The sequence below is a fragment of the Eretmochelys imbricata genome, chromosome 7 (genome assembly GCF_965152235.1).
Source record: "Eretmochelys imbricata isolate rEreImb1 chromosome 7, rEreImb1.hap1, whole genome shotgun sequence".
In the NCBI taxonomy this organism is placed as follows: Eukaryota; Metazoa; Chordata; order Testudines; family Cheloniidae; genus Eretmochelys; species Eretmochelys imbricata.
Genome location: NC_135578.1, coordinates 62002757 through 62026291, shown reverse-complemented (window position 1 = coordinate 62026291; position 23535 = coordinate 62002757). Strand labels below are relative to the sequence as shown.

Genomic DNA, 23535 nt, shown 5'->3' with positions numbered 1-23535 from the left:
GGGAAGGTCATGCCTGACTAATCTAATCGCCTTTTATCATGAGATTACTGGTTCTGTGGATGAAGGGAAAGCAGTGGATGTATTGTTTCTTGACTTTAGCAAAGCTTTTGACACGGTCTCCCACAGTATTCTTGTCAGCAAGTTAAGGAAGTATGGGCTGGATGAATGCACTATAAGGTGGGTAGAAAGCTGGCTAGATTGTCGGGCTCAACGGGTAGTGATCAATGGCTCCATGTCTAGTTGGCAGCCGGTATCAAGTGGAGTGCCCCAAGGGTCGGTCCTGGGGCCGGTTTTGTTCAATATCTTCATAAATGATCTGGAGGATGGTGTGGATTGCACTCTCAGCAAATTTGCAGATGATACTAAACTGGGAGGAGTGGTAGATACGCTGGAGGGGAGGGATAGGATACAGAAGGACCTAGACAAATTGGAGGATTGGGTCAAAAGAAATCTGATGAGGTTCAATAAGGATAAGTGCAGGGTCCTGCACTTAGGATGGAAGAATCCAATGCACCGCTACAGACTAGGGACCGAATGGCTAGGCAGCAGTTCTGCGGAAAAGGACCTAGGGGTGACAGTGGACGAGAAGCTGGATATGAGTCAGCAGTGTGCCCTTGTTGCCAAGAAGGCCAATGGCATTTTGGGATGTATAAGTAGGGGCATAGCGAGCAGATCGAGGGACGTGATCGTTCCCCTCTATTCGACATTGGTGAGGCCTCATCTGGAGTACTGTGTCCAGTTTTGGACCCCACACTACAAGAAGGATGTGGATAAATTGGAGAGAGTCCAGCGAAGGGCAACAAAAATTATTAGGGGTCTAGAACACATGACTTATGAGGAGAGGCTGAGGGAGCTGGGATTGTTTAGCCTGCAGAAGAGAAGAATGAGGGGGGATTTGATAGCTGCTTTCAACTACCTGAAAGGGGGTTCCAAAGAGGATGGCTCTAGACTGTTCTCAATGGTAGCAGATGACAGAACAAGGAGTAATGGTCTCAAGTTGCAGTGGGGGAGGTTTAGATTGGATATTAGGAAAAACTTTTTCACTAAGAGGGTGGTGAAACACTGGAATGCGTTACCTAGGGAGGTGGTAGAATCTCCTTCCTTAGAGGTTTTTAAGGTCAGGCTTGACAAAGCCCTGGCTGGGATGATTTAACTGGGAATTGGTCCTGCTTCGAGCAGGGGGTTGGACTAGATGACCTTCAGGGGTCCCTTCCAACCCTGATATTCTATGATTCTATGATTCCTACCCTTTGTGTCATATTTTTCCTATCACTATAGCAACTGAGTGCTTCACAAACAATAATAAACTGAACTTAATAGCCCTGTGAGGTGAGATGCTATTATTATACTTATTTTACAATTGGGAAACTGAGGCACAGAGCAAATAATACCAAAACTGTCAAAGGAATCCAATAATTTAGGGTGTTCAACTTGGGATGTCTAATGCCTGATGACTTTCTAGAAGACTTATAAAGTGCTTAAAATGCTATTTTCAAAGCACAGCTCCAACTTACGTCAGTTGCAGCTGTGAGTACTCAGCACTTCTATAAAGCAGGCTCCAGGTGTCTCACACTGGGCACTCAGACAATGAGGATCACACAATTACAAGCACCTGTGATAATTCTGCTTTAAGTGACTTGTCCAAAGTCACGTTCACTTTGTGGCAAAGGCAGGAATAGAATTCAGTTCTCAAGACTGACATTCAACTTCCTTAACTGTGAGACCATTTTTTATTTTCCAGCAGTCCCTAATCTCATTCACTACACATCTTCCAACTTCTGCAACAACTGAGGCAGGGGTGCTACAGACAACAGCTTCGTTCATGGAACAACCCTGATTAATTTCCTGAACTCTGTACACTGAATGAGGCAGGGTTCCTGTGGAAAAAATAGTGAAATTTGACCATGTAACTGAAGACCCTATATATTGTGTCTTTTACTTTTTACACAACTTATGTAATATGAAGCAACCACACATACACAATGGGGTCTAAATAATCTTGTTGACTAACTATATGCAACTTGCAAGGCCTACCTACATATATACATTTCTGTCCTGGTAGGGTTCTGGCAGTTTCTAGAACACAGAAGAGAGAGAAGGGCAATAGACAGCTCAGAAACTATTTGAAGAGATACTCCCCAATTCCTATAGACTAGGATTCAAGGTTTCAGAGTAGCAGCCGTGTTAGTCTGTAACCGCAAAAAGAAAAGGAGTACTTGTGGCACCTTAGAGACTAACCAATTTATTTGAGCATAAGCTTCCGTGAGCTACAGCTCACTTCATCGGATGCAACTTCATGCATCCGATGAAGTGAGCTGTAGCCCACGAAAGCTTATGCTCAAATAAATTCAAGGTTGCATGTGCAACCTTAATTCTGGCATTTCCTATCTTCTGAGTGCTTGACCTTTAAACCTTAGTGTTTTTCTTAACATCATGTTTTTGTGTGTACAATTTCTTAAATTAAAAGAAAATGGAAAAAGCAAATTCCACCATCTGGAACCATGGGTCATCAGCAGGGTCAAAACCTTTGGATCTACGGCACAGACCTCTCTATCACTTGAGCTAATGAAGTAAGTCGTAGCATTAGTAGGGAGTGTTCTCTACTAGTTACAGATCCTTTTGCCACTGTCCCTCCCCAAGTCTGCCACATTCTGTTCCATCCCATACTTGTTTAGACCCAGGTTTACAATCAGAAGAAGTATCAATACATAATGATTGGAAAACTACAAACTGTTCTTTATGAAAAGCCTCACAGCTACTTGTGTACAAGAACTCTACAACTACATGTGGACTTTATCAGCGTAGAGCAATATTTCACTAACTGTCTATATAGAACAATATCTCACCACAGTTCTTATTTCTGTGTTCTTACCTTGACATAATACAAATCCTAAAAACTCTGAGCCATAGCCTGGCCCCCACTATGTTCTCTTTGCCCACTCTGAGGGAACCCTACAGTGGCTAAGCTCACCCTGGCATAAGGAGTAAGGCAGAGGAAAAGAACATAGCTGGAGTATTCCTGGTTGGCCTTACAGTCCCTGGCAAGCCCTAGTTATGCTGAAGGCTATATCTACCCCGACCAGCCCTAGTATTGCGGAGCTACAGGACAAACTTCAGCTGCTGCTGAGTACTGAACTCTGCATTCATACCCACATATTTTGCATGTGGAGTTATCTGCAAATATTTGTGAAATACAAACAGAAGAGCTTTTGTAAACATTTCCATTTTCTTCTCTGTTGCTTCATATTAATTATACTATTTAGTTTTATTAGTATTCTGACTGATCACAGCTGTTTTATGATGTAAGTGCCCTGCTTTTTGTCTACTGCATGTGCTCTACCTTTAATAAGTCCTCAAAGATCAACTTTAAAATAATAAACTAAAAAATAAAAGCCAAATTCTGCATGTCTTATACCTCCAGCTAACAGAGTTTGGGCCAAAACAGATCCAGTGTGGAGGCAGCATTTCTAGAAGTTAGAGAAACGGAAAGTACCAGAAATCCTTAAGTATGCTTGTTCCTAACTCTGTTACTAACTTGCTGCATGACCTTGGGCTCAGTTTGTCCATTTGTAAAAAGGGACAATAATACACCAGTACCCCATTGGTATAATTTGAGGTTTAATGTTTGTAAAGTGTTTCGAGATTATCTGAAAAACGTTACACAGTGCAAAGTATTATCATCATTACTAACAGAGAAGCTGTTCAGCTACAATGGAATCTGCCTTCTCCTCTAGAATAACCCTTCCATCTTGTACTACACTCAGTAGTACACTGACTTTTTTAATTCCTGATCTCAGAAGTATCTAAAACCTGGACAGATTAATAAAAGATCTGTCTCCAGGGCTGGCCTTACCATGAGGTGAACTGAGGCGGCTGCCTCAGGTGCCAGACTGGGGGCTGGGGGGCGCCACTAGGACCCACAGTGTAGAAAATTGTGTCTGCTGCTGGTGCATATGTATTCATGGTGCATTCATGGTGGAGTGCTTTGCTGCAGGAAGGAGGACACAAGAGACATAACAGGCAGGCAGGAGAAAAGGTGAGAGATAATAACAGAAAGCAGCAGCAGCTGCAGGGAGAGAGAGGAGGAGGAGCCTCTTATGTACCTCTCTAGCACCCCCAGGAGCTTGGACTGATTAACACCAGCTTCTCTGGGAGCTTCCTGTTTCCTGCTGCTTCCCTGAACCCACTTGAGGAGAACAAGAAGTCAACTGAAGTAGTAGGAGCCAGTTAGGCCGTTAAGACGCTGATCTCTTCTCTCACTGAGGCCCAGCTACCAGCCTACTTATTTGTCCCCTTCAATTGAGTGTTGAGAGCCACTACAGCTGGCACAGAACAGCAGTCATGAATGAAAGAAGAAAACACCCCTTTGGGGCAGCATTCAGAAGAAGAAAGAAAGCAAAGGAAGCTTTTCTATCTAAGCAGGAAGGAGCTCTCCTGAGATACACAGACACGAATGTTCATGGTGAGCCTACCGGCCTCAGTGAGGATGTGAGCAGTGAGGAGATGCCTGATCTTCCAGGTAGTCAGAGTGCAGATGACCTGGCAGCTACTGCAGCATCCATATCTCCATCTCAAATGGATGTAACCATGCACATTCCTGAAGAAAAGTGTAGATCAGAGAAGAGTGTGACGGAGGCGCAAGAAACAGCTGCTGCTGAGTTTAGTTTCTTAAGTCTAGATGATCCAGGACTGTGGACCCACTTGAGCAGTAGCCTGAGGGACTTCCTTGTACTGCATGGGCCACAGCAAGTGAAAAACTTCATGTTCCCCAAAGACAATGAAAATAGAAGTTTCCATCCAACACATTACCGGCATGAAATCTCCAATGGTGACAAAGTGGAGAGGCCGTGGCTTATGTACTCAAAAACCTAGAATGCGGCATACTGTTTTTGTTGCAAACTCTTCCAGTCTAATGTTCCAGCCACACTGGGTTCTACAGGAACAAAGGACTGGAAAAATCTGGCTAGAAATTTGGCATGCCATGAGAAGGCAGCAAATCACCAGAGAGTATTCCATAGGTGGAAAGAGCTTGAGATGAGACTAAGGTTAAAGGCCACCATAGATGATCAGCATCAAGAGAAGATTGCATCAGAGTCTCTTTACGGGCAAATGTTCTGAAAAGGCTCATTGCCATTGTGAGAATGCTTGCTACCCAAAACCTAGCACTGCGTGGAACTTCAGACCAGCTGTATGTGCCAAACAATAGAAACTTCCTTAAAATTGTGGAGCTGATGGCTGAGTTTGATGCTGTACTTCAGGAACATCTAAGAAGAGTCACCACCCAAGAAATGTACACACACCACTACCTTGGAAAAACAATTGAAAATGAGATCATACAGTTACTGGCAACAAAAGTCAAAGAGAAGATCTGAAGTCAGCAAGGTATTACTCTGTTATTCTGGACTGCACACCTGACATCAGCCATAAGGAACAAATGACTTTACTGGTGCATTTTGTAACAACAACAGAACCTAGTGAAAATATCCCTTCAATGGTGACTGTCAGAGAGCATTTTCTAGAATTTATTGACATTGATGATACTACAGGAGCTGGTATGACAAACGTGCTTCTTAAAAAGCTGGAAGATAAGGGAATTGTGATAGCTGACATGAGAGGTCAGGGGTACAATCATGGTGCCAACATGAGAGGAAAGAACAGAGGAGTGCAGACACGGATCTGAGAGTTAAACCCTCGAGCTTTTTTTGTCCCATGCAGTTCTCATTCACTGAACTTGGTGGTCAGTGATGCAACATCAGCTTCTAGTGAGGCTGCTGAATTTTTTAATGTAATTCAAAGCATTCTATGTATTTTTCTCTGCATCAACTCATCAATGGCAAATTTTGAAGCAACATCTGGGAACATCCTCTCTGACACTGAAACCACAAAGTGCCACACGATGGGAAAGTCGAGTGGAGGCGATAAAGCCTATCAAACACCAGATTGGGAAGATAGATGATGCCATAGTTGCCATTATGGAGGATAATGCTATGACAGAACTGTTCGTGGGAGAACAGTGGCAGAGGGAAATGGAATCACCAGAAACATACGTAACTTCAAATTTTTGTGTGGCTTAGTGTTGTGACATGACATACTGTTTGAAATAAATGTTGTAAGCAAGAGACTCCAAGGTGTTAACCTTGATATATCTGGAGCAATGGAACAACTGGACAAAACAAAGTCATACCTACAGTCTTACCGGTCAGATGAGGGATTTAAAACCGTTCTGAAGCGTGCACAGAAGTTGGCAGAGGAACTTCACACTGAAGCTATTTTCCCACCCATTCAAGAATACAAGTGTCACCAAAGAAGAAGACATTTTGATTACGAGGCATGGGATAATCCCATAAGAGACCCCAAACAACAATTCAAAGTTGAATTCTTTAACCAGGTGCTAGATTGTGCAATACAATCAGTTGAAGAATGTTTCATGCAGCTCAAGGAACACAGCAGTATATTTGGGATGTTGTATGATATTCCAAATCTCCTCACTATACCTGAAGAAGACCTACACCAGCAATGCAGGGCACTAGAGACAGTGTTGACACATGATGACATGTGCGATATTGATGCGAGTGATTTAGGTGATGACCTGAAAGTCCTTTCAAGATACATTTCAGCAGGATCAACTCCAAAGGCTGTTCTGGAATATGAAAATAAGATGACCACCCTCTTTCCAAATGCTTTTGTTGCTCTGCGCATACTTCTTACACTTCCTGTAACAGTTGCCAGTGGAGAACGCAGCTTCTCCAAGCTGAAATTAATAAAAACACATCTACGCTCCACAATGACACAGGAGAGGCTGGTTGGCCTTGCAACCATCTCAATAGAGCATGAGCTGGCCCAGACTGTGGACCTGCAGGAAGCAGTTCAAATCTTTGCAACCAAGAAGGCATGAAAAGCACCACTTTGATTATTCAAACAGATAAAAATGCCAGTGTTAACTATGCAGACAAGAAAAGTCACATTTGCTGTTCAAGCGTTTGAAAGTTAAGTGTTACTTAAAATTTTTGAACAAGGAATTTTAAGTTGTTAGTTCTCTTTATTGGGGTAGGTAGCAGAGCAGTACCATGAGAGGAGTAGAACAGGAAGAAGGCAGAATTGAGACCTTTCAAAGCTTTGGCCCACGCGAAGGGGCACAGAGGCATCATTTGAGCTCCCCGCCTCAGGTGCCAAAATGTTGTGGGCCGGCCCTGACTGCCTCCTCCTCTGTCAGAGAGGCTACTGGAAAATGTCATTAGCTTTAAGAAGCAAAGCTTCCTGTAAAATGTAGTCCCCTTTTTTATATGCTCATTCGTTTTCAACATGTGGTAAAAACATTTTTGAGGTAAGATTCCCAAATTATTTAAATAGCTAATGATGAGTTAAAAGCAGCCCTAAATATCAACTTAAATATTAGGCTCTCAATTTTTCTTTCATTCATAATATACTAGGTAAACTATACTGAAATAATGACTTGCTTGTTACTCCTGAATTTGTACTGCAGCAGCTGAGATAGTGTAGATAAACAGGAAGATTAACTGAAGCAGAATGAATCACACTGAAATATGTTGCTGTATAAGGTATGATTAACTCCACCGTGATTGAGATTATTTGAAATAACAGGGCTTTTATCAATGATGGCTGCAAGGCTGGGAAATGATTTAAAAGCATTTCATGTAAAGACAGCCACTGCAGTTCACAAAAAAAAAAAAAAAAAAACTGGGGGGGAGGAGTAGTGGGGGAGAGAGAGAAGGAGATTCAGTGTCTGCAGCTGAAATAGCCTTGGGCTATTTCAGAATCCTTCCCAAAGCACATCTTTACAACATGCCATTGACATTATAAACCTTGTGCTATAGAACACCTCATTTTTCTGTGGAACACAATTTATTAGACACTGAGATACTGAGGAAGTTAATTCTGTGAATTTAGCAGTAATATGATGATGCCATAGCTCTTGTAATTGAAAAGTCAATACCTTCACCAGAAAATCAGTGTCAAAATTCTGCAAAGAAACAGAAGAGCTTTTGTAAAAAAACAATATTCTTCCTCTATTGAAAATTACCTTCTTTAAATGTCTGTCCATTCCCCCATCCCCCTCTTCCAGTTACAGATTTTATAAAAATCAAAATCCAGTCTTTAGAACACAGAATGCTATTTGCTTTTTCCATCAAAAGAACAAACACCGGCATCTATGGACCTTAAATGTCTGTTCCTGTTAGACTGAAAGAGAAGATGAGATGTCTTCTTACAAAGGTTTTCCCTGTATGTGTTTAATAAGAAAACAGACCAGAGAGTTAAGAGATCTGGGTGCTATTCTTAGCTCTGCCACAGATTACCATGTGAACTTGGGCAAGCCTGAATTTTTCTGATTCATTCCCCGTCTCATCTATAAAGCGAGATAATAATACTTAACTTCATCCAGGGAGTAGGTGTTGGTAAAGCACTTTGAGATCCTTAGATTATGGAAGGCATTGTGAAATGCAAAGTATTGGCATGATGTAATTGTAAATTCAAAATTGAAATTAAGATTGTTAGCATTGCTGAAAATTTCCTTCAAAATGAATCAAATTATCAAGTGAATTTAGAGACAGATTACCAACAATTAGTGAGTGGAAATAACCTCTCAACATATATAGGAGCAGTCCTACTAAGTCAAATAAAGAAAAAGAAATCTCTCTCTTTCTCCATACACTATACTCATGTCATACCAAAATGAGGTTTCACTGAGGTATCCAGCTTTATTCCAGATACAGTTCTAATAGTTGGCTTCAGCTAAATCATTTGAAATACTGCTATGATTGACACCAACTAATTAGGAAGAGGAAATGCATCTACCTATGATGTTTATGGCATGACCAACCACTCTCTACTTACCTCTCCCCTCTTGTGAGCCCACCATGATTTAGAAGAGGAGGAGAGACTGATGAGGCTCTGTTCCCTTCTCATCTTTTATCATAGCTCCAACTACATTTTCCTTCCTCCATACAGCCTGTTTATGTCAAAACCTCTCAGCAGCAACTGCTTACACCAAACACTCCCCAGTATCAGACACTCCTCAGGCAAAGGAATGAACACAGGAAGCCTGGAATATTGTATCTTTAAAATGCACCTACTAGGATTTAGTCCCATCTCAGTTAAACTGGTGTAAATCCAGAGTAACTCCATTGAAGATAACTGAATTATTCTGGATTTACACTAGTGTAATCAAAATTGGAACATACCTGATTTACTGTAGGAAGGTCATTTGTTTCATTCCCCACTTGCCATATGTGGGCCAAAATTAAAGCAGCTAATTTAGAAGCTGGACTGCAGTTTGACTCAAATGTTCAGTGCATTTTACATAGAAATGAGTACAAAATGCAAAGTTGTATACAACATAATACAATATCACAAGTAAAGGAAATAGATAGCAGGATCTATTCAGACTGCAAAACAAAGTATTTACATCCATTCTTGCAGTTAAAACAAGCACAAAGAATCAGCAAATCAGCTTCCAGTGCACAAAAGCAAGTTCAAAGTCAGGACAACTGCAATCATTATCAGTGCTTTTAGATTTAAGACTTTTCCTTGTCATTGAAAGGGGAGTAACAATAGAATGTACAACTTAAACACATATTAAACAAGATGGACAGTATCAAAATAAATAGTAGAATCACTGAATCACTGAATAATACACTTTCCAATATGCTATCTGTACATACTGCGTCCAAATAATATCTTTTTGTGAGGATTTTTATGTGTTATTATTTGATACTTTATAAGATATGCAAACATTTTAATTTAAGGAGGTACCATATGCCATTTTCATACAACTGCTAAACACAATGATGACAAGGCCTGCTTGTTTTTATTGTTTTTGCATGCAGATGTACCCATCTTTCTACAGCTCAGGATACATGACTCCAGAACCATTATTAAAGCTATTGTTATTGCTTTTCAAAATGTACAAGTCCTTTCGTAACAGCACTTTTGTTGTTGCACCCACATCACTTTCCCAATCTGGTTGCAACAGTACTCTGTAATTGCAGAACTTCAGTTTAGAATTCTGTAATTAATTTGTTCAGAGACCACACCTTTAGAAGTAACCGCTTCACACACTGAAGAGAAGAGGGTTCTGATTTTCAAGGGAGCTTGTTAATTTATTGTCTATATTATTGTGTTGCTTCAAAAAACTGATTTCACCTTCACATTTGGGATCACCGTTCTACACATCCTCCTTGTAACTTCCACTGATTTGTGAACTATGAGCCATATTGTTTGCTTATGTGGCTTTATTACTTAAAAAACTGACAGGGTACTCAAAATCTTATTCCAAGTCCAAAGAAAATAAATAAATTTCCTGTTGAGAAATTCTACAGAAATAGACATAGGACCCCGGAAACCCGGCAAGCTTCACCATGCCAACTTTCTAACAAATGGTCCTCTCAGGGACAGAGGGGCTTGCAAGGGGCAGGAATGTGGTGCTGAAGTGGCAGGGAACCCACATGTCCCAGAGATCTATGAGGAAAAAACTCTTATTCAACAGTGTGTCCCAAAGTTTGCAGACAGCTTCCCCTGCAGCATACATTACCATCCCTTAGGTGTGGCCATTGGCTTCTGCACCCTCTTTGAGAGGTATAGAACTTGGGTTCATTCTCCTAAGACCAGCATATACTCCCCATGTGAATAGACACAGGTTTTGAGAAGGAACAGATAACACAGAGTTACTGCTTCCTGGATCCATCCTCCTTTGATCCAAAACAGGCCTACCAGAGTTGTGGAACCCTCATCACAAAAACCAGGGAGAATGGAGCTTTCAAAGAAATGGGAGAACAAGCATACAGCTGTGGTACTGCTCTCCACCCTTCACTTATCCTCTTATGTGTGCTCCTCCGCTTGCACAGCATCTCTTGTGCAAGAAGAAATCATCTGCCTATTAGGTGAGTTTAGATTTGGATTCAATTTTTAAAGACTTCATCTCTAACAACCCAAACCACTGTTGTGTTATTGAAAGTTAGCTTGAGTTGTAAAAAGTATGTATTAGGAGGTGAGTTGTTACAGATGAATTAGGCAGCAACTGGTGACAAAGCAGTTATCATCAGGAGATAATTGACCTTATTTGAGAGTTAAGCATCCTGAGGCAAAGTAGAGTGTGCTTAATCCTGGCAGGTTAATTATCCAGTGATTATGATAGTTTGGAAGGTATTATTGCTAAGAACCATTTGCAAAATGACACTATTAAAAAAAAACTTAATTTAATAAAAATTAAAAGCAATGACAATAATCAGGTTCTCTTGTCATGTATTGCCAGATAATGACCTCAGAATGGCCTTAATTGGTTAGTAGCACTGGCTGTATGATTATTTTTATATTGAATGTTTTGTATTAAATTTATTATGTGAAGTCTAGTTAATAAGTGCCAAATATCCAAGCCAAAATGTTTTGGATAGGTATGAAAGAGATTTCAAAGACAAATGATCAACATACCAATGGCCATTGAGCTTCAGTTGTAGCTGATAACTACTACAGTTTATTATAGCAGTGTTCAGCACCACCACTGCAGTTAAGGGTACGTTGGCATTTACATTCTAAACTAGAGTATTTATTTTGTGAGGTTTACAACTTGCCCATTTTAATTATCATCTAGGTGAAACTTGGAATAACCAATCTCCATTCAGTTGTAAATTTTTAAGTGCAAGATGTAATTTAAAATCTCTTTGCCAATTGTTTTTAGTTTAAGAATGGTATCAATTTGAAATTCTGCTGCTCTTTTGATGCTTTTTGCATTACTCTAAAAATAATGTTCAACAATAAAACTGTGTTGGTCTATAATGTGAAGTGAAGATAAATATACAGAAGAGTAAAATCTTGTGTGAGGCTACTCTCTGTTCTAATAAAGTAATAATTATACCATCTAGTATGCATTTTATAGCTTATATACTTAAGTTATGTATGTCCCTTTACTGTTTATGATAGATAAATTAGCAAAACTCAATGAAAACAAAATATAAAGACAGAAGGAATGATCAAAATAGATGGGGAAAAATAGGTGTTTAGGTATAAATTGGCTCAGCCAAGTGGTTCACTTCACATGAAGACATACATAAATAGACAGACAATTAAACATTATTATACAAGACTCAAAATCAGGGAAATGAATCCAGGAGAAGAAACGAGAAGAGGAGCATTCAGAAAGTTGAATTGTGCCAGAGAAACTTTTCTTGTTAAAAGGGTTTTGCATGCTCTTAACCACAAGCCAAGATACATGGAACAAAAACACTGGGAGCCAGAAGATACAGCCCAAGCCAATAATTAGGAAGTGTACCATGGAAAGAGAAAGGGTTTCAAATCACAGAGTAACAAGAGAATATACCGCAGTGAAAGGTATCCTAAAGAAAGAACAATCTAAAGTGGCAATAAGTAGGTTACATAGCAAGAAGCAAAGATGAACTTTGCTTACAATGAATGGGAAATCCCACTCTAGCAAGGCTGCAAGCAACATAGATCAAGATGTCTGGTACTCTTTAAAGTGCATAAACAGTATGGTAACATTTAATGATGATAGCTTATATTTGAATAGTATCTCTTACCCTAACAGATAACAGACTGCTTCAAAAACCATATACAGTAAATGCAGGGAGGATTTTACACTGCATTATGCATTACAGTATTACACAAAAAGTTATGACAAGAAGTAAGTAATACCATATCCTATTGAAACAGCAGGGGGCATTAAAGTAGGCAGAATGCAGTTTCCATTGAACTGGTTGCATCTAGTTTTGTGAAATGTTGTTGTACATCTAATGACAAGTGATCACAACTTCTGTTTTATATTTCATCTGAAAAATGGCACCTTACACACCACAGTGATGTATTATATCAGAAAGTTTAGGGGAGCAGTACCAACACAAAAGGAGGAGGAACACAACACTGGGTTTTCCTGGGAGGTTTCCCATTCAAGAATTGACCAGGCCTGACTCTGCTAACTTGTGAGATCTGACAAGATCAACACCTGAGATTGCATGGTTCCTGAAAAGAAATACATGATAGCACCTCGGTGGGGTCTTCACAATGCAAATGACAGAATGAGGCTGTCATAGTGACAACGATAGGGGAAAAAACTGTTACCTATCTGTTGTGCAACTGTTGTCCTTCGAGATGTGGGCACAGATATGTATTCCACTCAGGTGTGCTCGTGCCCAGTGCACGGAAGCCAGAGAAAGTTGCCCAGCAGTACCTGTAGGGACAAAGCCCATGCTCTCTAGCCCTTAGCACCTCCCCTGGCTATTGAAGGGCAGTGCTTCCCTGATGCCTTTCAGTTCCTCCGCACCCAATGTCAAGAGTAGAGACTCTGATGTAGAGGGGATGGAGGATGAGGCATGGAATACCCATCTTCGCCTAGATCTTGAAGAGCAACAGTTACAAAACAGGTAGGTAACCATTTTTTCTTCTTTCAGTGGTTGCAGATGTGTATTCCACACAGGTGACTCACAAGCAGTAGTTGTAGGAGGTGGGATTCAGAGTCTATTTAAACAACTACAGCAGAATGGCCTTCCCAACATTGCACCTGACCTAGATGCAGTGGTAACAGCATAGTGCTTGGTTAACGTATGAGTAGCAGTCCTGAAAATGTGCTATATCAAAACATCACTGAGAAATGCTACACATTGCTTGAGCTCTCATCAACTGAGCCTGCAATCTTTGCAGAGGCATGGTCTGAGATACTTCATATGGTGTTGTAATGAAGGAAGTTATCCACCTGGAAATCGTGTACATAGAGACCGCCTGACCCTTAGTTCAATCCACATAGGAGACAAAATGACAACGTGATGAACATCAAGGCTTTGTCTTCTCCAGGTAAAACGCCAAGCATCGTTTCACATCCAATGTATGAAGTCTCTGTTCATCTGCACTTGAGTGTGGTTTAGGAAAGAACACCAGTAGGTATATTACTTTGTTAAGGTAGAAATGGGGAAACACTTTCAACAAGAATTTAGGATATGGTTGTAGGGCTACTTTGTCTTTGAAAAACCGCATATGGGGGCTCTGCCATTAAGCCCCGTAGCTCAGTTACTCTCCTTGCAGATGTTATAGCAACAAGGCTGTCTTCTGGCACAGGAGGGACAAAGAGCAGGTTGCCAGGGGCTCAAATGGAAGCCCCATAACAGCAGTTAACACAATACTAAGGTCCTTCAAGGGAACCGGCTCTTTCACTGGTGGGAGGTAATGAATGACTCATCTCAGAAATCTCACTATCACGAAGTTTGAGAAAATGGCTTCCCTTGGATGGACGGATGGAATGCTGAGATTGCCGCTAAGGCCTGGTCTACACTATGAGTTTATGTCGGATTTAGCAGCGTTAAATCGAATTAACCCTGCACCCGTCCACACAACAAAGCCATTTTTTTTGACATAAAGGGCTCTTAAAACTGATTTCTGTAGTCCTCCCCAATGAGGGGATTAGCACTGAAATCGACATCGCCGTTTCGAATTAGGGTTAGTGTGGACGCAATTTGAAGGTATTGGCCTCCGGGAGCTATCCCACAGTGCACCATTGTGACCGCTTTGGACAGCACTCTGAACTTGGATGCATTGGCCAGGTATACAGGAAAAGCCCTGGGAACTTTTGAATCTCATTTCCTGTTTGGCCAGGCGAGCTCATCAGCACAGGTGACAATGCAGTCCCAGAATCGAAAAAGAGCTCCAGCATGGACCAAACGGTAGGTACTGGATCTGATCGCTATATGGGGAGAGGAATCCGTGCTATCAGAACTAAGTTCCAAAAGACGAAATGCCAAAACATTTCAAAAAATCTACGAGGCCATGAGGGACAGAGGCTGCAGCAGGGACGCAACACAGTGCTGCGTGAAATTTAAGGAGCTCAGACAAGCGTACCAGAAAACCAAAGAATAAAACGGATGCTCCGGGACAGAGCCCCAGACATGCTGCTTCTACGCTGAGCTGCATGCAATTCTAGGGGGGGCCACCACCACTACCCCACCCCTGTCCGTGGACTCCGATGATGGGGTACTCTCCGCCATGCCTGAGGATTTTGCGGACAGGGAATATGAGGACGACGAGCTTGAGGAGAGCACACAGCACACCGTTCTCCCTGACAGCCATGATCTTTTTATCACCCTGACTGAAATACCCTCCCAACTCAACCAAGCTGGAGAAGGGACCTCTGGTGAGTGTACCTTTTAAAATATAATACATACTATAAAAGCAAGCAGTTTTTAATGATTAAGTAGCCCTGAGGACTTGGAATGCATTCATGGCCAGTACAGCCACTGGAAAAGTCTGTTAACGTGTCTGGGGATGTAGCGGAAATCCTCCAGGGACATCTCCAGGAAGCTGTCCTGGAGGTACTCTAAAAGCCTTTGCAGAAGGTTTCTGGGGAGAGCAGCCTTATTCCATGCTCCATGGTAGGACACTTTACCACGCCATGCTAGCAGCAAGTAATCTGGTATCACTGCATAACAAAGCCTGGCAGCATATGGTCCCGGTGTTTGCTGGCATTCAAGCAACATCCATTCTTTATCTCTCTGTGTTATCCTCAGGAGAGTGATATCGTTCATGGTAACCTGGTTGAAATAGGGGAATTTAATTAAGGGGACATTCAGAGGTGGCCGTTCCTACTGGGCTGTTTGCCTGTGGCTGAAAAGAAATCCTCCCCACAGTTAGCCACGTGGTGGTGGGGGTGGGCATTGGTGCTGAGCTGTTCACATTTGGCTATCTCAGATAAGGAGGCGAAAAAAACGCACGCGCGATGAAATGTTCTCTGAGTTCATGCAGTCGTCCAGCACTGACAGAGCACAGCAGAATATGTGGAGGGGCACAATATCAGAGTACAGGAAAGTGGCCGATGAACGTGAGGAGAGGTGGCGGCAGGAAGATCAGAGGAGGCATGATGCAACACTGGGGCTACTGCGGTATCAAACAAACATCCTCCAGCGTCTGGTGGAGGTTCATGAATGGCAGCAGGATCACAGACTGCTGCTGCGGCCCCTGTTTAACCGCCCTCCCTCCTCCCCAAGTTCCATAGCCTCCTCACCCAGTCGCCCAAGAACGTTGGCGGGGGAGGCTCTGGGCACCCTCGCACTCCACCCCAGTGGAGAGCCCAAGCAACAGAAGGCTGTCATTCAACAAGTTTTGAAGTGGCCTTTTCTTTCCCTCCTACCCCCCTCCCACATCCCACCTGGGCAACTTTGTGAGTTATCTCCCTATTTTTGTAATAAATTAATAAAGAATACATGCTTTTTAAACAATAGTGACTTTATTTCCTTTGCAAGCAAGCTGTGATCGAAGGTGGGAGGGCGGGTGGCAGGGAATTTAGAGGCAACCAAGGGGGTGGATTTTCATCAAGGAGAAACAAACAGAAGTGTCACACAGTACCCTGGCCAGTCATGAAACTGGTTTTCAAAGCTTCTCTGATGCACAGCACTTCCTGCTATGCTCTTCTAACTGCCCTGGTGTCTGGATGTGCGTATTCAGCGGCCAGGCGATTTGCCTCAACCTACCACCCCACCATAAACGTCTCCCCCTTACTCTCACAGAGATTGTGGAGAACACAGCAAGCAGCAATAACAATGGGAATATTGGTTTCGCTGAGGTCTGAGCGAGACAGTAAACTGTGCCAGCGACCCTTTAAACGTCCAAATGCACACTCTACCACCATTCTGCCCTTGCTCAGCCTATAGTTGAACAGCTCCTTACTACTGTCCAGGGCTTCATCAGCCAGGGCATTAAGGGGTAGGCTAGGTCCCCAAGGATAACTATAGGCATTTCAACATCCCCAACAGTTATTTTCTGGTCTGGGAAGTAAATCCCTTCCTGCAGCCATTTAAACAGACCAGAGTTCCTGAAGACGTGAGCGTCACGAACCTTTCCCGGCCATCCCACGTTGATGTTGGTGAAATGTCCCTTGTGATCTACCAGTGCTTGCAGCACCATTGAAAAGTACCCCTTGCGGTTTATGTACTGGCTGTCCTGGTGGTCCTGTCCCAAGATAGGAAAATGCGTTCCGTCTATAGCCCCACCACAGTTAGGGAATCCCATTGCAGCAAAGCCATCTAGTATGACCTGCACATTTCCCAGAATCACTACCTTTGATAGCAGTAATTCAATGATTGCGTTGGCTACTTGCATCGCAGCAACCCCCACAGTAGATCTGTCCACTCCAAATTGATTACCGACTGACCAGTTGCTGTCTGGCATTGCAAGCTTCTACAGGGCTATTGCCACTTGCTTGTGAACTGTGAGGGCTGCTCTCATCTTGGTATTCTTGAGCTTCAGGGCAGGGGAAAGCAAGTCACAAAGTTCCATGAAAGTGCCTTAGGCATGCGAAAGTTTCGGAGCCACTGGGAATCATCCTAAACCTGTAACACTATGCGGTCCCACCACTCTGTGCTGGTTTCCCAGGTCCCGAATCGGCGTTCCATGGCATGAGCCTGCCCCAGTAACACCATGATCTCCAAAATGTCGGGGACTGCGGTTTTAGAGAAATCTGTGTTCATGTCCTCATTACCGCGCTGCCGTCGCCTCCTCGCCTGGTTTTTCAGGTGCTGGTTTTGCGTAAACTGCACAATAATGCGTGAGGTGTTTACAATGGCCATAACTGCTGCGGTGAGCTGAACGGTCTCCATGCTTGCCATGCTATGGTGTCTGCTCAGGCAATCCAGGGAAAAGGGTGTGAAATGATTTTCTGCTGTTGTTTTCACGGAGGGAGGGAGGGTTGACTGACAACATTTACCCATAACCACCCACGACAAATTTTTGGCCCCATCAGGCATTGGGAGCTCAGCCCAGAATTCCAGTGGGCAGTGGGGACTGCGGGAACTGTGTGATAGCTACCCACAGTGCATCGCTCGGAATGTTGACGCTTGCCACGGTACTTTGGACACACACCGCCGAATTAATGTGCTTAGTGTGGACGCATGCACTCGACTTTATACAATCTGTTCCCAAAAATCGACTTCTGTAAAATCTGAGTACTTTCGTAATGTAGACATGGCCTAAGAGAGACAGACCTAAGCACTGAGATGTAGCAGATACTCCAAAATTTCCTGAATACAAGCTAGCCCTCGTTGAATGCCCAGGGCCAGTGATCAATTTGAAAACCACTTCCATTTCACCAAATGCGTAGCTCTAGAGGATGGTTTTCTGCTATTGAGAGGTATTTCTCAAACATCATGCATTCCTCTTCCTCATCTAGCCATGCAGCATCCACGCAACGAGATACAGACTGCTCAGTGTTGGATGCAAAACTCAACCATAGTGCTGAGTCAGTAGGCAGTAGATCAGGACAATGAGGAAGAGAGATGGGAGGTTGAATAGATAGACTTAGTAGGTCAGAGAACCAACACTGTCTCAGCCGAATTGTTGCAATGAGAATTAGCTTGGTATGATTCAGTTTTAGTTTGAAAATAAGTTGAGGAATCAGTGGGATCATGGGAAAGGCATACATTAGCACTGATTCCCAGTTCAGGTGGAAGGCATTGGTTAAGGTTCCTGGACTAAGACCAAGCTGAGAGCAAAATTGATCGCACTTGTTGTCTTTTGTTGCAAACAGATCAATAGCTGGGATGCTCCATTTTGCGAAGATGGACCTCAGCACATTGTAACTTCAGAGACCACTCGTGATTCTGGGAGAAAATCCGGCTGAAGTGATCTACCAAGTGACTGTGTACCCCTGGGTAAATGAGAAGCTATGCAAATTATGTTTTCCTCAATGAAGAACTGCCAAAACTTACTGCTTCTTGACAAGCTGGTTGGAGCAGGCTCTTCCTTGCTTATTCATGCAATACATTGCGGTGTTGTTGTCTGTGAGTATGTGAACCGCTGTGTCCCTGATATGATCTCAAAAGACTTGGTATGCATTGTAAATGGCTTGAAGCTCCAGGACATTGAAATGGACAGACACTCTTCTTCTGATCACAAGCCCTGAATTTTCAGTGCCCCTAGATGTGGTCCCCAAACTATTGGAGAGGCATTGGTGATTACAGTTCATAGAATCATAGAAGATTTGGGTTGGAAGAGACCTTAGGAGATCATCTAGTCCAATCCCCTGCTCAAAGCAGGACCAACACCAACTAAAACATCCCCGACAGAGCTTTGTCAAGCCAGGCCTTGAAAACCTCTAAGGATGGAGATTCCACTACATCCCTAGGTAACCCATTCCAGTGCTTCACCACCCTCCTAGCGAAATAGTGTTTCCTAATATCCAACCTAGACTTCCCCCACTGCAGCTTGAAACCACTGCTCCTTGTTCTGTCATCTGCCACCATTGAGAACAGCCAAGCTCCATCCTCTTTGGAACCCCCTTTCAGGCAGTTGAAGGCTGCTATCAAATCCCCCCCTTACTCTTCTCTTCTGCAGAAGCTCTGGTTGGTGGAGCAAAGGGAACAACCTGGCAAACATTGCTCTGAACTACCCACCACTGTAGGGAGACCAGGATTGCCGGGGACACCCACAGAATTTGGGCAATTGACAACTCAGGCAATAGACCAACTTCAATCACACTTACAGACGAAGGGGCAATCTCACATACTGGACTATGTACATGCACGCAGCCACATGGCCTAATAACTTCACGCATACACGGACTGTAGTCCAAGGTTGAGACTGAAGTGCCAAACACAGATGATGAAATGCCTAAAATCGTTCATTTGGAAGAAGTGCTCTCGAACTCAAGAGTCTAGTAGGGCCCCCAAATAACTCATTTTTTTGAGTCAGTGTTAAACAACTTCCCTTTGTTCAAAATCAGACCCAGACGATTATAGAGACATAAAGAATTGGACATGTGAGAGAACTTGCCCCTCAGTAACCAATCATCCAGATATGGGAAGATATTAACTCCTTTTTTCCTGAGCTATGCTGCTACCATAGTCATGCAGTTGGTAAATACCAATGGAATGAAGGACAGGCTAAACAGAAACATGGTGTACTGATAATGCTGACCTGCCATTACAAATCACAGAAACCTCCTGTGACCTGGAAAAATCGCCACATGAAAGTAAGCATCCTGAAAATCAAGGGTAGCAAACCAGTTTTGATTCAAAGCAGGGAGAACAGTCATTAAGGTAACCATGAGGAATCTTGTATCTTCCCTCGGACTTGGAGACCAGGAAGTACCATAAGTAGAATTATTTTCCCTGATTCTGAAAGGAAACCTCCTCTGTGACCCCCAAAGCTCAAAAAGTGTGCACCTACTGAAGAAGCAGACTCTTAAGAGGGTTCCCTGAAATGGGATGGGGTAGAAGTGTGCATAAATAGGAACTGAATGGCATAACCCAGTCCCAGTGCTTCGGACCCAGTTGTCTGTAATTATTGACTCTCAAGCCCTGTAGAAGTTGCAAAGCCTGTCCTCAAATGGCGGCTTGAAGCATAATGACTGGAATGCCGACCCCAGAGACAGAGTCAAATTGGCTGCTTGGCAGAAGCTGATGGAGGACGGGCTGACTGATTGGCATTGGGACCAGAAGACCTTATCCTATGAGACTCGTGCCTCTTTTTGGAGACAATTCGACCTGAAAAACCACTGAGGGCGATATTGCTGCTGCTGACATCTGTTTACTGCTGGGGTAAAAATCCCCAAATGAATGCAATTTAGCTCACAAGTTTTTACATGAATGTAACATCTCCTTAGTTTTGTCAGAAAACAAGATTTGTGGCTGCAGCAACAGATGTGCAGGAGGAGAGGCGACCGGCAGAATCGGTAATATCATTCTGGACTGCACCAAGGATTGAGACCATGCTGACTTTGGAACATCCCTGAGATTCCAAGGAGGCCACTCTGGGTAAGGGTACTGCATTGGTGGCCAGTAGGCACTAGGCCAAGGATGCCTCACTTTACTACAGGATTGGTGCCAATCCGGGTACTGATGGGTGATCCCCGGGAGGTCTTGATGACTTCTGCGAGTGATAACAAGAAGGTGAGGGAGAAGATAAAGACATCTCTGAGCCCGATACTGAGAAACTTTCCACGTAGTCCACATGCAATGAAAGAGCGATCCCCAGCAGACTCAACAAATGTCCAGCCTCATCCAAAGTCCAGCACATCAGATGCATTGGTAATGATAAAGTTAAAACCCTAGACACTTCAAGCACTGCTAGGGCCTCACACTTACATTCTATACCAGAGCAGATGTCAACACTGAAGCTGAAGCCAGCACTATTCCCATCATGGCAGTGAGCACCAGAGTCATCAACAGCAGCAAAGAGAATACCTGTGCTGATTTTCAGTGCCCAAAAGGCGGACAACTTTAGTTCTGTACCCTCAGTTAGAAGAGGTGCCAAAGTTGGTGCCTACACTAATGACAAGTCAACAACCCATACAGATGGCGCCAAGGGCACTGACGAAGAAGCCATCACACCTCAGCACCCTTAAATCTGAGGAGACTCAGGAACTGACAGGCAAAGCAAGTCTGATGCTGCCTGATATGCCTGCACTGGTATGCTGTCAAGCAAAGCAAGTCTGATGCTGCCAACACTGACACCACCAGTACCAGACTCAATGGTGGACCCACAGATGATACTGGAGACAACAGTACTGAGTCCACTTGCTCTCGCCTCAGTGCCAAAAAGCGGGTAGATGACCCTGCTCTCACGTACAGGATGAATCACGGTACCTGTCTGCAGTCCTCTTAGAAGGGAAAGAGGAATCTCTCCTAGCTCTGGAACAGCTCCAGTCTCTTTTATGAGATTTTTTTCTAGGGGGACCAGAGGAAGGAGAACGGTCTTTCTTCCTCCGGGGAGAGCCCATGCTGCCTCAAATACCCTCTGGGAGGTCTACCTATCCGTGAAGGTCCCCATTGCCAAAGCAGGCCATATGGCTTGCTCCAGAAGGTGCTGTTTCAAATGCAGGTTCTGCATTCACTTACAGATGCAGCACCTTTACTTAAGGTGTCCCTAACACAGGCATAATAAACAGCATGTGTGGGGTCACTATTGAGGACAGTCATCTCACACAAAGCATAATGTTTAAACTCTGGTGATGGCATCAGCCAAGATGATGATCCACATAAACTACTACAATAAATTAACCTGAGAGTACCGCTAACTATTTTAATTATTAACTATACACAATAAAATCCCAAACAGACTGAGGTAGAGCAGCATGAGGTAAAATACCACACAAAATGTTCTGACTCTAGCCGCAGGCAGTGAGAAGGAACTGAGAGGTGTCAGAGCAGAGCTGCCCTTAAACAGTCAAGGGAGAGGCTAAGGGCCAAAGGGCACAGGCATTACCCCTGTGGGTACTGCTAGGCCAAGTTCTCCGGGTTCAATGTGCTGGGTGCACACACACCTGAGTGGAATACATGTCTGCAACCATTCAAAGAAGAACTGTCAATGTTAACTACTCCTCCCATCCAACTACCTGTGGTTAATAGACTCTCACTATCGTACTGCACCTGAAGAAATATTCTATTTTCTAATCTTTAAAAAAGTATTCAGGGCTGGTCTATGCTAGTTTTTGCATTGGTGTACCTGCACCAATGTACACCCCGAGAGCGGACATGCTGCACCAGTGTAAAAAGTCACTTTCCCAATACAGTTTACTCTGATCTGACACTTAGACAAGCTTCAATAATGCATGTAACCTATGCTGGTGCAAAAATTTCAAGTGTAGACAAGCCCTCACTCATTTCATTTATTTATGTGACTTTCTCAGGCGTTCATGATAAGCAAACATATAAATGCTTACAAGAGAACCCTGTGAATTAAGAAAATGCAAAGTGATATCAATACAAGCAGTAAACTGTTGGCCTCATTGAGGTCAATGGCTATTTTGCCATTGAGTTCAGTGGGCACAGAATTTCACCCCATCTGTTTACCCCACTCTTGCACAGAAAAGCATAACAAAACTGAATTTCCATAGATGGTTTGGCACTCTATCTTCCATAGAGATCAATGAGAAATTTATAAACTGCGTTTTCCTAATGTCCTCCTCCTCCTGCTTAAAGAAAGTGTCTACTTTATTGCAGAATGGGCCGTCAAGGCTAAAGCTATCAAGATGAAAACTTTTAACAGGTTAACACATTAACAGTCCATTGAAACACTGCACTAGTTTAATTCTCTCTTTTTAAACTTAGACTGTAAATTAGATTTTACAGTGTCATTTTACACAAAGTTCCTTAAAATATATGTTAATGGAGAAAAAACCCCAGAGATTATTTTAAACATAAACATCTGTCAGAAACAAATATTTTTAGTAGGACTCACCATCTCATTTCCGAAAAGTATGTCAACATAAGGCATGACTTTCATCAGCGGCTCTTTATAGACCTGGCTAATAAATGGTGCAGAAAGATTCAAAGTGAAGATCTTGTTGTTTGCAGAAGAATGACTGGCCACCTTTAATATTGCTTCTGGTGAAACTGTAAGAAAAAATCCCTGCAAGCAAGCAAGCAAATATATATTACTAATTTCAAATTAGGAATCATATTAAATAAGTCGTTTGCAGGTAGGACAAAAAATGAAAAGCACACTTATTGAATGTGAAACTGTGTATAAATGGCATCCTTTGATTTAATTTAATTAGTTACATTAATCCATTATGCCTGATCTCTTAATAAT

General features: G+C 42.8%; 1 protein-coding gene across 3 annotated transcripts in view; it reads right to left on the bottom strand.

The window, feature by feature from the left end:
• ADK (adenosine kinase) overlaps positions 1–23535 on the bottom strand; it is a 564182-nt gene that overhangs the window by 115204 nt on the left and 425443 nt on the right. For 2 of the 3 annotated variants that reach the window (XM_077821814.1, XM_077821815.1), the window contains exon 7: positions 23182–23352. The exons of the other annotated variant lie outside the window; for it this stretch is intronic. In XM_077821814.1, the coding sequence (XP_077677940.1) occupies positions 23182–23352 (171 nt within the window). The remainder of the gene's footprint in view (positions 1–23181; positions 23353–23535) is intronic. 3 annotated transcript variants of the gene reach the window in all.